This window comes from Dioscorea cayenensis, chromosome 10, assembly GCF_009730915.1.
Source record: "Dioscorea cayenensis subsp. rotundata cultivar TDr96_F1 chromosome 10, TDr96_F1_v2_PseudoChromosome.rev07_lg8_w22 25.fasta, whole genome shotgun sequence".
NCBI classification, from domain to species: Eukaryota; Viridiplantae; Streptophyta; class Magnoliopsida; order Dioscoreales; family Dioscoreaceae; genus Dioscorea; species Dioscorea cayenensis.
Genome location: NC_052480.1, coordinates 20867287 through 20883862, shown reverse-complemented (window position 1 = coordinate 20883862; position 16576 = coordinate 20867287). Strand labels below are relative to the sequence as shown.

Here is a 16576-nt window from a genome sequence, read left to right as displayed (position 1 = left end):
CGCCAAAGAACTCGGCGGAGATGGGAATCTATCCGTCGGAGGGAAGAGCGGCGCTCCTGTAGCCTCTCGACTCACCCTCTAAAACCCTCTCCAACTAGCTTTGTCTAGCAGCTCGTGGTGTGTCACTCACTCCACAAGGTTACCAGCAAGAACTCTCAGCCCTAGTGTCACTCTATGGGGGAATGTTCATACAATCAAGCATTCAAGGGTTGGAACTCACAATAAACATCAATTTATTGAAGCATAATAAAGTTCCATGAAATAAATACATCGGGGGTTCTACAAGACCCAAGTACCCACTGGGGTTTAGCTTTCCATGGAGCTAATTACAATCAAAAGAAATAGAATGTAAAAAGTAGCTAAATCCATGAAAACCTCCTCGATAGTCGTGTATCGATGGTCTTGGGGAGAGTCCTCTACTCTTCCATAGGGGTCCTTTGTCAAAGCTGGGGATACACTACGCACGGGGATGGGGTGCCGATGAAAGCCCTCCCAATAACCTGCTACTTCCAAGCAGCCAGCGATGTCGAGACCATAGAACCTCTCCAAAATAGTGGCTAATACCTCTCAAAACCCAATTTGGAGCCCTCTCTCAAGTTGGGGAAAAGATCGAAAGAATCATAGAAATCGGGGCTGAATGGGCTTTTAAATAGAGGCTGGAATCGGGGATCCCACACGCCCCTATGGGCATACAGTGGATTTTTACCGCAGGCGTGATGGAAATTCCCTGCCTTGTGTATAGACTCAATCACTGCGGTTTTCTCGGCCCGGTGTGGAGCAGTGTTACTACGATGTTTTGCTACATCATGCCTACGATGATCCGGCTTGGAATACTTCGAATCCATACTTTTCATCGAGTATGAGCAAAGCGGGCACGTTCGCGTCATGGATCACTTTGCTTCATAAATGATGGAAAAGTTGGTGGAGATCTTGTTCTATATGCATGAGTCGAGAATGCTTGGTATGCTGCCCTTGTGCCTCAAATCGTGTACTAACTCAAATACGAGGTTGGCATACCTCCCATCTCACCGACCTATGTCTTAACGTTTGAACCGAATTTCCTCCAAAATGGTGCATTATGATCCACATTGGCTTTTCCTTCATAATCGGCCTCACAGACCCTATCTCGCATAAAAGTAACATAAAAACACCATATTAGTGTGAAAACCGAGAAAACCAGCAGCTTAACATAGGAAAGAATGCTTCGCATTCATATCGCTAAAGCACTTATCGGAGTCTCTATCGGGAGACCTAAGAGGGGTTTATCTAGTAACCACGAAACCAATCCAGAGAACATGTGAGGCGATCACTTTGAGGTGGTTGTGAGGGTTGAGGTAAGCTTCAAGTGAGAGACCAATCTTTGAAGCCTTGAGGGTCATGGAGTTGAGGGAGAAAGAAAACAAGGAGATAAAGGAGTGGCACCCCCACCTTACAAGCAAGTCTCTTACCCTTCAAGATTGAAGAATGGCCAAAATGATGAACAATACAAAGTTCTTGAGTCTATTCTAGCAATTGCACATCAACATTCTTTTTGTGGAGACGTTGACATAAATACCTTGGTATGCAAAGTTTTTGAAGGATCTTTTGACCAACAAGAGGGAAGTTAGAGAAAGAGTGCATCGGTGATCTTAGATGCCTCTTGTTCGGCGATATTACAAAAAGAATATGCGAATAAGAAGAAAGCCACAGAAGCTTCATCATCCCGTGTAACATTGGTACATGGGTGAGGATGGAGATTAGCGATTCGAGGGAGCTAGTATCAGCGTCATGACATACTCGTTCACTTTTCAAAAGCTAGGCTTGGCCGAGCCTAAGGCCTACTCGGATGACACTTGATTGGCGGACCCGAGCAGGTTAGGCGTCAAGGGGATATCATTGAAGAGCGTCCGCTCAAGGTTTCGACAAGTACATATTTCCTGTGGACTTTGTAGTGTTGGATGTCGATGAGGATGTAGATGTTCCTTTGATACTTGGGAGGTCATTTTTGCGCACTTCCAGGGCAGTTATTGACATGTGGATGGTGGGGAGTTACTGCTCGAGGGTTTTCTCAACTTTTGCATGATACTCTTTTACTTTCTTAACTCGATGAACTAATTGATGAATATGTGCTAGAAATGATGAATCCAGACCCATATGGTGGTTGCTAAGGGACAAAGGAGTGGAGAATGAAAACTCTTAATGCTTGGTCTCGGGAAAGGTACCATCTACGGCGGGGATCGTAAATAAGGTGCATTGCGAAAAGATGAAGCATAGCAAGGAGATGCCACAAGAAATGCCCCAAGGCTAATGGGGATGTGACAAAAGAAATGGAGTGAGGTGACAAACCCTCATGTGGTAGCTATGTCTTTCGATAACTCCTCTTCTACCCTCAAAAGATTATGTTCATCATGCTTTCGAGGTTATGCGGTAAGAGGAAAACCTTCATCTATGAGCCCAGTTGAGGTAAGAATAGGTATGTCAGCTTAGTGACGTTAAACAACCGCTTTTTTAGAGGCAACCCAAGTCTTTACTGTTTTTCTAGTTTTTAGTTTAGCACTTGCATGAATAAGGCTTTGAGTGTTGGTGTCTTGATTTTTACATACGGAATTGCTATGTTTTTGTGGATCATTAATGTTATTGTGTGCTTAATTGTGTGCTGGCAAAAGTTTCTTGGTTGTTTGAGCATGTTTTTCATGATTCTCTGGTTAATTTTGCATTGTAGAGCACAGGCTCCCGGTATGTATAGATGTTTTAGGAGTTTTAGCAGAGTCAGTAGAGTGAGAGTTATCAGGAGAAGACACATGGTAGTGTGGAAATTGCACATGGGCATGTGTTTTCCGTTCGAGCTCATCTCGAGGGGACACAGAGACATGTATGCGCCTTGAGATGAAGCTGTGACGGTCACCGCCAAGTGTGGAATTTTACCACGGGCATGTGTTTCTCTACAAGCGTTGAGAGCTCTATCCCAAGATAACACATGGGCATGTGTACCCCTTTGTATGAGCACTGCATTACACGGGCGTGGGTAAATTCCACAAGCCCGTGTGATTTCCTGCAGGAAAACCTCACCATCCAAGAGGACGAGGGGTGTGTGGATGCTCCTGTAGTACCCTATGTAGATCCACAGCACTGTGTGGAATTGCCACAGGGCGTGTGGGACACACTAGAATGACCACCGTGTGGGTGCATGGGTCAGCTAGTGGGAAATTTCCGCATGGTCGTGTGGATGTGTTCAGAGGTTCGAGTGTTATCCCGAGGCACACGCATGTGTATGCTCTTGTGAGGACTCTCTAATGGAGTCACATAGGCGTGTGTAATTTTCCACATGAGCGTGTGGATTTCAACAATATTATTTATTTTGGTGGATTTGATCACATTTTCTTTTAATACTTGCGGGTATGATCCAGGGATGGAAAACAAGCAGGCAAGCCCTTCCTCGAGGGACCTACCGCTTTGAGCTAGAGGCATGATTGATCCTCGATTCCACGAGCGTGAGGCTCACTTTGCCTGTGATTAGCTAAACTCAAGTTTGAAAGCGGTCTAGATTTCTAGATTTGGAGTGCATTGAGAGAGATTCAGCGAGATGAGATAAGGCTGATGAGAGTTGAGAGCTATTGGTGCGTAGAATAGCTGGAGGAGGTTAGTATCGGTCCGGGCGAGCCAGCTAGCGTGCACTGACATTAGAGGTTCTATTGTCGTTTGAGAGTTCGACCGATCTTATGCTAGATTTGATTGTGCTTGGCGCAATCTGCAGTTGAGGTATTTGGACATCGCTGCTACTATGAGCGTCCAGATGGTTTTTGAGTCCGGTTGGGACTATAGGATGGGACTTTACTGCTACTAAGGAGCATGGGTAAGAGATTCACGCGGATTATCCTGGTGGTTTGACTCCTCAGAGAGCATATAGAACTTTATGTAAGAGTCGATCTATTTACCATACATCTCGCAAAGGCTTGATTTTAATATTTGAGTTTTTATATAAACTCTTAAATATTTTAAGAAATAAGTAAATAAATTCTTGACCGCCTTATCTATGAATGGGGTCATGAGCTATGAATGAATAAGATCATGAGTTCGATTTTCCACCACCGTAGGATGAGGCCGCATAATATAATTAAAAAAACCAATGCACATAGCTAACACGTGCTTCTCAATATTTATTAAAAGAATAAAAAATTATAATAACCCTTCTTGTACTGCTTGATATGAAATGTTATAAATTATATGATACCATAAACCTCAGGTAAATTTTTCGTAAGTCATTAAACTTTGGCTCATTTTCACTTTGATCACTGAACTTTAATTTGCATTAATTTGATCACTCAATTTTAATTTCATTTCATTGGGTAGTAAATCAAGGGATTTTAACTTCCAAATGAATGATGTGGCTCTTTTTCGATGACGTGAACACCTCTAATAGACTTAATAATATGTCAATGGAAGGACTGACTTAGATTTTTAGACAACCATGTAATCAATTGGGGGTTGAAATCCTTGATTTATTACCGGTTGAAATTAAATTAAAGTTGAGTGATCAAATTGATACAAATTGAAGTTCGGTGATCAAAGTGAAAATAAGCCAAAGTTTAGTGACCTACTAAAATATTTACTCCGTAAACCTCTTTAGTTGATTGTACTAAACTGGAGCAAGTAAATTTATTCTTATTATGATTAAATTATGATGCTGTTAAAAAAGTTATACATTTATATGTATAACATAAAATTAAAAACACCTGCTTTCCCTGAAATAAAAACTCATAATGCAAATGATTTCTCATGGGGACCATTAAGAAATTTTATATGCATGCAACCAGACAGATTTAAGAATGATGGTCCCAAATGGATATGTACTCATTAGTGATCATTTATACTTACCAATAGCTGTTTCTTGGTGGTCCTCTCTTTCTCTTTCTCTTTATCTTTATCTGTTTTCCAAGAAGACAAATTGAGTCCTAATAAGTTCATTGCATTTCATTTCATTTTGTTGGCATGCATGCATGCATTTGTGTTGCAGAAACAGTGAGTAATATTGACTGTTTGTGCTCTTTGTTCTTATGTTTAACTGAGCTCACTGAATTTCTCCTTTATCACAAGTACCTTCTTTCATCTTCTAGTAAATTCTCTTAAAAGTGATCCTCAATCCATAATTGAAACAATTAAAATAAAAAAGATTTGAAAAGAGAAAATTGCTAATTTCATTTTAATATATTAGTCGTTTTAGTATCTTGTACAAAAATTAAAAGATAACAATAAATTTTTTAAAATTTAGAATACAATGAACTACAGTACTACTAAAGTCACCTTATGATTCAATTTTCTAAAACTAAAGAAAAGCAAAATTTGAGAAAAATAAATACATATTATTTTTTATATTGTAAAACAATTTTTTTTCAAGATAACTGATCTTTGGGAATGGAGGGAGCAACATATCATGGTGAAGAATATATCAGCCTATAAACCTTTATCGTTGAAACTTTAGTTAAAATATGTTTATATATATATATATATATTCAAATATTCAAAATGGATGAAGAGTTTGGTAAAAAAAAAAAGGTTTTAAAAAAAAATATTTCAGTTGACTTTTTTTTGTAGAGAAAAATATAAATAAAGAGACATAATCACGAATATAATTATGTGATAATTACCAGAATTTAATGACTTCTAAAACAAAAAATATCAAGTTTTTGAACTATTAATATATCTCTATATTATATAATAAATAAACACCAAAACTGTAAACTCATAGCTAAAGATAAACCATATCTTGAGTTCACTAGATTATTATTATTATTATTAGGGAAAATTACTGTTCACCCCTCGTAATTTTCAAAACTTCCCAAAAACCCCCTCCAACTTTTGCACACCCCGGACAGCCCTCCGTTATATTTTACATTCCTTTTAACCCCCCGCCGGTAAGTTGAAGTGGGTCCACGATATGAAATTCCTTTTTTTGCCCTCGCAAAAGGTGAGAAAAATAGTAGCCAATCATAACTTTCTTTTATCGTAGTTTTTCAATGCTTCCTCGCTTGCTTTTTCTCAAACAAAGTTTAGAAGGCTCATATCTTGTTTCTTCTTGTTCTTCTTCTTCTTCTTCTTCTTCTTTACTTCTTCTTCTTCTTTTTCTTCTTCTCATTTGGTGTATTCAATTTTAGCTCTTCCGATTAAATTATGGAGAGTTTTTGTGCTATTGCTAGATACAACGGGGAGGGACGAGTGCTAATGTTCACTGGCCACTTCTTGGGAATCGGTGTTAGATGAAATATGTGAGCGATGGGGTCTCGATATTTCCCGTGTCGAGTGAAGTTTATCACACCCGATGGACATAAACAGTATGTCTCATATAAAAGCGAGGTTGACTTCCGACGCATGTGTCACGTGCACTCCATCTTCAAATGTTCGTTGTTGATCTTGTTGTTGGGAGAGCGGATGATGTGGCATCGTATCCCATCGAAAACGCAGTTCTTCTCGTTGTAAGTTTCTTCTCGCTTATGTTTATATAGTTGTAGAAGTTAATTATTGTTTATTATCCCTCAGCCATCGTTTACATTTATCAAGTTTCCATTAACTTATTAACTTATTATTTAACTTTTTGTTTTAACGCTTTAAGATTTATGTTTATCGTTTAAATATTTTTGTGTCTCGCTTTAAATATTGATCGTGTTCGTTTAAACTAAAGTGTTGGCGGGAATTCGAATCCGCGCTTACGCTCCACATCATGGCGAGCTCTGAGGGTGTGGCATGCCTTCCTTCCTCATCCGATCAGTCGAAGTGTTGTCGCTGGATATTGGACAATGTTTTGAAGGCGTTGAACATTTCGTAGACGCATCTTTAGGAATTTTGCAATCAAAAGGAATTTTGACTTCAAATTCATCAAGAACAGAAACACGGGTGATCGTGGAAGGAAGCTTCGACTTCAAAAATGGCGTATAAGGAAGCTATATTCCCATACGGACAATGACAGTCGATGGATGAAAAATCGCGAACTCGCGTTTGCGACCGCTGTGACGAGAAGGCAACCTCGGGTGTCCTGAGACGAAAGAGGATCGAGTCGTAGCGTCCCGAGGTCCGCAGAGTTGCGTTGTAGCCATTACTCGCGTTTCGGTCACAATCGCAGATCGTGGAATGAATGCATGTCACGACTAGGCATTGTGTATATACTTCTTATTATTGTTTAAATATTGAACTTTATATTTAAATATATCTCTTACGCTTTTAAATATTTTTATTCTCTGCTTAACTCGTTATTTTTTTATCGTTTAAAAATAAATTTGTATCCGCTTAAAATGTACTGACGGGATGGTGCTAGCGGTTCCCCAGCGTACTAATACACGCTCGGTTCCCCAGCGTTTCCACTCCGTCGCGCATAAAAAATCGAACATTACATTACACTCTATAAGAGATTATTAAGTAATAAGGATATTTTAAAGCAGAAAAATATTAAGTATATTTTTGTTGTAATTACATTGATATTATTAAATAATAAGGATATTTTTAAAGCAGAAAATATTAAATTTAAACAGAGAAACCTAAACTTAAAACAGAGAAAACGAAAGTTAAAGGGCAAAAGTTATCATTATACGAGTTAAAAATGAATGTTGATATTAGCCGATAATGAAAATGAAAATGAAACGAGAACCCTACCCGATAATGTACTCCCGGACTACAATATCATCCAACAAGAACAGTAACCTCAAAGCGAAAGCAGTAATGAATTTAATTGAATTTAGATACATGTACATTTACATTGACAAAATTTGTCATGTTCTTCCGAAAAAAATGAATTGAATTTAAAACCTGGTTTTACATTTGAAACTATTACACCTATACAATGACTATGACCCCGCTTGCGTACACTCCCCTCTGGTTCGCTTTACACAGTAAAACGGAGTTTAAAACAATTACGTTGATATTTACACAATGAACTATATACTTAAACACCGAAAGTGTATGTTAAACAAATGAATCGGATTATTAAAAGAAAGAATCGTGTATCTGAAATATAGAAAAAAATGACTAAGAACCCGCTTGCGAAGACTCCCTCCTGGGTCGTGATGCTGGGCTGCCCTCCCTCCCTAAGTATCGCGGAAACATACCTAATCGCGAGATAAGGGACGTCGGTCATGCGATGCCGTAAGCTTCTCACCGGGTGAGTAGCGCTCGATAAACCGCATGACATAGACGACTGCGATCGACACTTCCTTTTTACGTCGTGGGGCTTCGATTATCGTGAACAAGCGGGTACTTTGCGGTCGCCGACTCGCCCTAACTCCATGTCGATACTGAGATGTCGAATAGGTTCCGCTGTCGAGATATACAAGTTCATATTAGAATGTCGATTATTTACCGAACACTATTACACAAACACAAATTATTAAAGCACTTACCATTTCTAGCGCGTTTTTATCGTATTCTTCGCTTTGGCATGAAGAATAATGCACCCGTATTCTTGTTTTTCATTGTCGAGGACGACGACATGGAAGTAGCCACTCATAATTATCGGGAGGATGACGATGTCCACTTCATGCAAGTTGCGCGGCATCTCCGATCATAGCCATCGTGGATTCGTGTGCGTCGTCGCCTCGCTTTTGACATGAACAAGGCCGGTGGCGTGTGATGGAGGCGCGCCTCTTATAACGATATGGCACTACGCTCATCGTCTTTTGCAAGATACATACGAATGCGTCCCATCACATCGAAATCGTGACCATCTCCTTCCCTCGAGCGGGTCGAATAGATTGGCCCGTGTGGTCGTCTGACGGTCGTTCTTCCATACGACAGTCTGCCGTGGTTGAACGGAACAAAGACATGTAAACAATGTTGTAAGTATAAAATTAAAGGTTAAAGTATAAACTTTAAATTCTATATTGAATGGTTAAAGCAGTAGCGGTAATATTTAAAAGGGTATCACTTATAAGTTAAATGTTATTCAGTAAATTTTAAAGCGTTAACGCTCCTACTTAAATGGTAACTAAAAGCAGTTTAAACAATATCATAAAAAAACTTCAAACTTACTTGTCCATAGGGCGGTTGAGGAAGATCCTTATCAACTCCCCGCTGTCATCTTATTGAGGCGGGATTGGCGAGCGTATTTTTCTTGAATGAAGACTTTCCGAAGTTCTTCTACTTTTATTGGCTTTCTTTAATAGGGCACGACCAGCGACATCAGCGGGAGACACTTCTTTTACATGCTTCTTGTTCTTGTGGGATTGTGTCGCGCCGATGCGGCGCGAGTCGACCGTGGTTCCACCAGTGAATTCCACTTCGTTGAGGATAGACTCAGCGACCTTCTCAACAAGTGAGTTCCACGGGCGGCGAGCATCGATGGGAGACACAGCGTTGTGCGGTTGTTCTTCTTCATGGATTGTGTCCATCTTTGATGCATGTCTGTCGCGTCGCCGGTTCCACCGTATGCATGATGTCAGTCGACAACGAGTCGACGATCTTTTTCCACCGCGGCAAACTCGGCGCCATCTTCGATCTCCTCCAGCGTGATGGGCATGTCATCAGCGTTAACAACATCAGCCGCCGATGGTGCTCTGCTGCCGATGGTGCTGCTATTATTTCATCGTCGGTCGCAGCGGGTGGAGACGGAGGCATTATTGTTTTTCCTCTTTTTGCAAGCTTCTTGAATGAGGGCCGTCTTTGAAGGGCCACCCCGATGATGTCCTCGTCGTCGAACTCCGACGGGCGTATCCGTCCCGGGTGCTTCATTTATTTGAAGGGAAGGCGCAGTCGATTGTGACTGTGACCGGCCTTCGATGCCTCCACCCTGACGGCGACAAGTCGAGGGAACTCGGTCATCAAAAATCGCGCAAGCTGCGCATGAGAGTTGCGGTGACATCCTCGCCTAGTGCGGCGTGAGCTGCCACGTTCGGGGGCGACAGGTCGGGGAAGCCGCGGTCGGGGCGGGGGTGGGGAGGGCTTCTCGGCCTCGGCGAATGCGTTTTGACACGAGGCGAGGAGAAGCGGGCGTCCGGTAGCGAAGGAAGAGGTTGCCCTTTTCATCTTGCCTTTGAGAAGCGGTTCGGAGCAATAGCATCCGGCCAAGCGGTTGGCTGAACAAATACTTCTTCATCGACGATTCGCGGAACCAACTCGGGAAACTAGCATGTGTAAAAGCAAACAATCTTAGCGAAATTATTTAGTTTAAACAATTAAAACTATATTTACATATGTAACTTCAGTATATTTAAAGCGTTATAACCTATTGTGTTAAAGCGATGAAACAAACAAATTAAACATTAAACTAAAAAAGTTTAAAGCGGTAGTTGAACAAAGTTAAAGCGGTAAGTTATAATTTTTAAAGCGATAGATGAATAAAGTTAAGCGGTAAATGATATGGTTAAAGCGTTAACGTCTACGATTAAACAAAAATATTTTTTTGAATTATTACCTCTTTTTCCTTCGAGAGATGACAAACTCGTCTCTATCGTCGCTTGCTTCCGTGAAAGTATTTTCACCGTAGCACGACATCCTTGGGATCTTGCAAAAAGCGGACTTTCTTTCCGGGTTCCGTCACTTTCAGTAAAACCGGATGTTAAGCGCTCACTGCGCAACCCTTAACATACCCGGTGTTGAGTCTTCTTCCCCGCGATCTAGATTGCACTCGGGTAGCGGCTTGTGGTATGTCCTCCATGAGCCAGCTTCAGTGCGTCGCTTGCGCCCGTGCGTAGCGCCCATTCCGGGTAGATCATCGACGTAATCAGCGATCCGATTAGGAACCGAAAGCGGGAGGTATTTGGGAAGAGGATTGTACCCGTGAGGTACACCGTCGATGGTTTGGCAAAAATTCTCCTCTTACTCCCTCCGTCCAGCGAGTTCTTTGAAGAGTGCTCTCGATGGAGTCTCGTGTCTCTCGTACGTCTTCGATAAATACCTCTCTTGAAAGTCGACAGTGTTTTCTTCTTACGAAAGCACGATCGCTTCCCCATCGCAACGCAGCGAGAAACGATTGCCACATCTTCGAGTCCGAAAGTCGGCATGCTTTCCCGATCCTCGAATTTATTGGTGCGATTATCGTATCTCTGCAGCAGAGAGTCAAGAAGGGCCCGCTTTTGGTATCTGACTTCCAACTCGATGCATCTGTGAGCGGTGTCCTTCGGATGATCTCCGATGTCGAGGATCATGTGAACTTTCAATTCGACCCACGGTCTCCACTACTGGGGTGTCAAGTAGCATCGCCCGTTAACTAGATTGACCGCCGTAATCACAAGCCTGCGACGATAATAGCACATTGTTAAGCGGAAATGTAATTTGTTAAGCGGTAAACACTCGGTTCTTAAACACCGATATCATTTTTTTAAGCGATGGCGTATACTATTAAAGCAGAGATACAAATAATTAAGCGGAGGCGAACTAACTTAAGCGGTAAAAGCTCGATTGTTTAAAGCGGAGACCTCATTTTTTACAATCGCAACCATATCAAGCTGAGCGGGTAAAGCGTAGATTATAAACATTACACAAAAGCACAACAATCGGAAAAACCATTTTCGATCGTATACATAGACGAAAATGTAAAAACAAAAACAAAAAAACCCCTAAGCCGAGACATCTCCCTGCAGACTAACAAAACCCCGACCGATTAATCCCCCGAAAGCTTCGATGTCTTCCAACAAAAACAAAAATCACAAACCAAAACCGAAAAATGTCTCTTACGTATGGAATAGTTAACAAAAAACCATAATGAATACCTTAGGGCTGCAAAGTGACGAAATCGCAGAATACTTGCACGGGACTTCTTCTTGAGGGCAGCGGTGGAAAGGGAAGAGTGCCGGTGGGAAGAGAAGAGCTGGAGACGCGAGTTGAGCTGGAGTCGCGAGTTGAGAGAAGACAAGCAGCTGTAATGCCTAAGAAAAACCCACCCACTTCCTCTCACACCGCCGAAATGGGTGCAGCCACGACTTCCCGTACAAGGGCATTTTCGTCCATAAAATTTTAAATACACTCCGTTTAATGCCGTTACGTACTTTGGGGGTTTCAAAATCATGGAGTTGAAAAGGAAGGGGTTTTTGGGTATTCCGAAACTATGGGGGTTTGTTTGGCAATTTGGCAAAGTTGTAGGGTTTTTTTGGCAATTTCCACTTATTATTATTATTATTATTATTATTATTATTATTATATAAACAAATAGTAATTATTTGTAAAAGTATATATTTAGTTGTTATTTTTATAGGAGATATAACCATTTTTCAATTTTCAGAGGCTTGTGAAAATAGCTTCTTAAAAAATATGGCTTTTGTGTGCATTTTCTATTAGCATTTTAAAACGTTATATTCTTCTATTCATCTTTACTTCTTTCTCATGGTCTTAAAAAATCATATATATATATATATATATATATATATATATATATATATATTAATTTTAATAACTAAAGCTTTACATTAATCATATAATACACCTAGTCAACCAAAAAACCATTACGGGTTGTTTGGTTTACATAGTAATATGCAAAGATTATACAACATTACCAATAATAAAATATTACCAAAAAAACTTGGTAATCATATTTCCATCTAAACAAGTATCTATTTGGATTATCGAGTGGTGGTATTCTGAATTTTGTGACAAATCTGCTCTTTCCTATACAAATTGATTTTTAATGTATATATGTATATTTAGTATATTTATGTATTTTGTATATATATAGATAGATACTAGGGGTGTGTGTGTATGTATAAATACACAGGCATATATGTTTATTTGTATATACATATATGTACATATATACCCTTATGTATTTATATATGTACATGCATGTATATATCAGAATTTATAAAATATAAATACACATTTGTATGTATATACTTTAGTTTATATATAAATATGTGTGTGTGCATATATGTATTTAACTAGTTATGCATATACATATGTATAATTAATGTGCTATGTATATATATATATATGTATATGATTTGTATTAGTATACTTTTTTAAGCATGTATATATCAGAATTTATAAAATATAAATACACATTTGTATGTATATACTTTAGTTTATATATAAATATGTGTGTGTGCATATATGTATTTAACTAGTTATGCATATACATATGTATAATTAATGTGCTATGTATATATGTATATGATTCATATTAGTATACTTTTTTTAAGGTTCAAGGATATTTTTGCACTTTCCCAAATTGATTACTATGACCAACCAAACACTAAAATAAAATATTCCCAGGAATATAAGTTCTCAACCTAACACAGTTCTATCAAATTAATTACCACAATATTCCCATATATGTATATAATTTTTTAACTTTATTATAATGGAACTTTTTTATCAAATTAATTACCACAATAAAAAAGTTCCTTACAATATTTTATAAGTCAAATAAACTGATAGCATAATTTTTTTTTAAAATACGGAAAGAAACCCTTAAAACAACAATTTAGAGTTTCTAAGTATAATGTATGTTATCGTTTGTTTCCTAAATTTAGTTTGGAAAACATTCTTTTGTTAAAAAAAAATTATCAAACGCCAAGAGTTTTAATAACAACTAATGACTGTAAAATGTTCATGCATTTCATATCAATTTGTATACTTAATTGCCATGTATTAGAATCGTATTGTGGAATCCGATTCTAAATATAGTATGTTGTGCATTAATAGGCTTAGAGCAGTGTTAAAGGCAAGGGAGAGCCAAAAAAAGCATTTCAGACATTAAATGATGAAGTTGGAGCTCTCTCAGCATCAGTAGAACAAGGACAAGGTAAACTGGGTGGCTTACAAGCAGCTCACGGTCGTGCTTATGGCCGTAAGTCATTTCTAGAGAACCTTGTGGGCATGCTTATGCCATTAAGCGGGATTCAGAGCCAATTCAGAGGAACTTAGGGGCAAGGCATACGCTCGTAAGGATGCCCGTAAGGACCATCTGGAGGAGCTTACAATCACAGCATACGCCCATAAGGGAAATCACAAGGAGCAGAACTGGGAAGCTTACGGTCCAGCGCTTGCAGCCGTAAGCTGGACCGCAACACAAACAGAAGACCTTACAGACGTGGCTTATGGCCGTAAGTCGTCCCGTAAGGCTCACGACCATCTTCTCCTGCTCCCTTACAGCCAAGCCCTTACTCCCGTAAGCAGTCTATAAGCAGTTGGGTATAAATATAACTTATAAGAATTTCTAAGGTATTCTTCTATTCTATTCTTTGGAGGTGTTGTTGAGGAAGATAAAGGGCAAATCTCCAACACCTAGGGAGCAGTTTCAAGGGGGATTTGGCTCTACATTCAAGGGGATTGAAGATCGTAGTTACCTGACTTCTCACACTTTATTACACGATCGTCACGTACACTTGCGTCCCTACCAACAACTACGTATTATTTAAATCATACAACTCCGGAAGCTAGGGCGTTCATTTCGCGGATACTGGGTGTAGTGGGGGGAAGTGGTCTGACTTCTCCCACTTTTGGTGTTCATTTGTGCTAAAATGGGGGAAGTGTCAGTTTTAATAACACCTACATGTTATTTAAATCATACAATTCCGGAAGCTTGGGCTTTTATTTCAGGGAACTAAGGGCAAGTTGGTGGAATTGGTTTAACTTCCCTCACTTCTAGTGTTCATTTGTGCTAAAGTCGGGGAAGTATCACTTCTCTCACTTCCAACTAAAGTGAATTTTGAACTAAGCCCACTTCAGTAATTTTTTACTGAAGTGAGGGGAAGTGAGTCAATCTATAAAAACTCATTTCTTTTCAATTCCAAAGTCCATTTTGAATTCATGGGACTTCATCCAACACCTAAATTCTTCGGTTTTATTCTCATTTTTCTGGACAAATAAACACTAAAAATACTGAAAGTGGTATCATTCCCTCCTACTTCAGGGAAGTGGCACTTTCCCCATTTCCCCACTTCCCCTTGAGCTCACTTCACAAAATAAATGCCCTCTAAAATCTCTATTCACCTTAAAATTTTCCCATTTTAAACATTCAGAAAAATTATTCATCTAAAATTCAAAATATCCATTAATATTACTACTTTCCAGAATCAAAATATTTTTAAATGATGTAAAAATCTTTTTATATTTTTGAAAAATAAAACAAACGCTAAAATCTATATCCAAACTCATTGAAATCTTTGATACTACTAGAAAATTTAATAGGAATACGGATAAAAAATTTAATTTAATACATCCAACATTGCAACTACGAGAATATATGAAATATGTCAGACTTGAAAGTTGAAACCCTATAAGACAAAAATAAAGGTCCCTAAATTTGTACAAAATGTTGATGACCAAACCTACTTCCCTTGATGTTCATGCATCCCAACATGATCATCTATTTCATTTTGTACCATTTTGAGAATTCATTAACTTTGAGAGCTTGACTAGTCCTATTCAGAGTTTTTAATCATTTGTGAATCCACATTTTTATTGTATTTAAAATTAATATTACCCTTTTTTTTAACATTTCGTAAACTCAAAAGTTTAGCACTTAGTGAAACACTAATTGTACTCTAAACTATTGGAGAATATTTCCATGTTATTGATGGGTGCCATTGCTTAATTATCTAATTAGGAAGATGATTAATATATTTATAAAAATAACATAACTTTCAAAATAAACAAAGGCATTTGTATGATTTGTATTTATAATTTAAAAGCTTTAACTTTTCATCTTAAATCCATTATTTTTTTTGGGTGTATGTGATTAATGTAACTTCGATATTTATTTCTATTTCTAGAAATGATTCACTTGACATTAAAATAAAATTTATATTTTTAAAAATAATTTATTAAGTAACAATGAAATCCAAATCACAATTTACTCACTAGGATAAAAATAATGGGAAAAAAATCTATGAGAAATTATATTATAAAAATGATGAACTTTAATAATTATAAAAAATAAATTAATAAATATCCATGGTATTTTATAAAGCGACAATCCTACTTTTAAGCCAGATGTCTTGGGTTCAAACCTTTTATTACCATAATGCCCTTCAAATTGGGAAAAATTACAACTGATAACCCCATCTTTCATTCACTTTTATTTAATTTACATTAACCATTGAGTTAATTTAAATTATAAAATCAACATTATATAAGAAGTTGATAGAATGTAACTAGTCCCTCCGCTATTTTATTTATTAAATATATCAATTAAAATTAATTAACAATCTAAATTAAAAAAAAATATATATATTAACTTTGTAAAATTACTCTTATTTATAATATGATTTAAGAAATTTATAACTGAATATAATTTATTGGAAGTTATAGAAATGCATTAACTATAAAAATTAAATTTTAAAAAATAATATTTAATGTTCTGCAAATTTTCTAAATGGATAAATAAAAAAGATAAACAAACCTCTAAAATGGAACAGGTAAAAAAGATGGGGAGAGTATAACTTTTTCTTCACCGTTTATTAGTTCATATGTTTAAATATGATTTTTTTTATTATTCTTTTGTATTCTTTATTTATGAAAAATAATCCAGTGGACTCGGTTGCATGGAAACTACCATGGAACCAAGATGTGGCTCATTCTTGGCCAATGATTTATAAATTTTATTTTTTATTTATTATATGATGTAGGAATATATTAGTAATTATATTAAAATATTGTTATTCTTTGTTTTAAAAGTCAC

At 37.8% G+C, this 16576-nt stretch overlaps 1 protein-coding gene across 1 annotated transcript in view; it reads right to left on the bottom strand.

Moving 5' to 3' along the window:
• LOC120270356 (actin-related protein 2/3 complex subunit 4-like) overlaps positions 1-9350 on the bottom strand; it is a 12725-nt gene extending 3375 nt beyond the window's left edge. The window contains exon 1 of the mRNA XM_039277356.1: positions 9165-9350. Coding sequence (XP_039133290.1) covers positions 9165-9350 — 186 coding nt within the window. The remainder of the gene's footprint in view (positions 1-9164) is intronic.
• Between the last annotated feature and the right edge of the window lie 7226 nt (positions 9351-16576).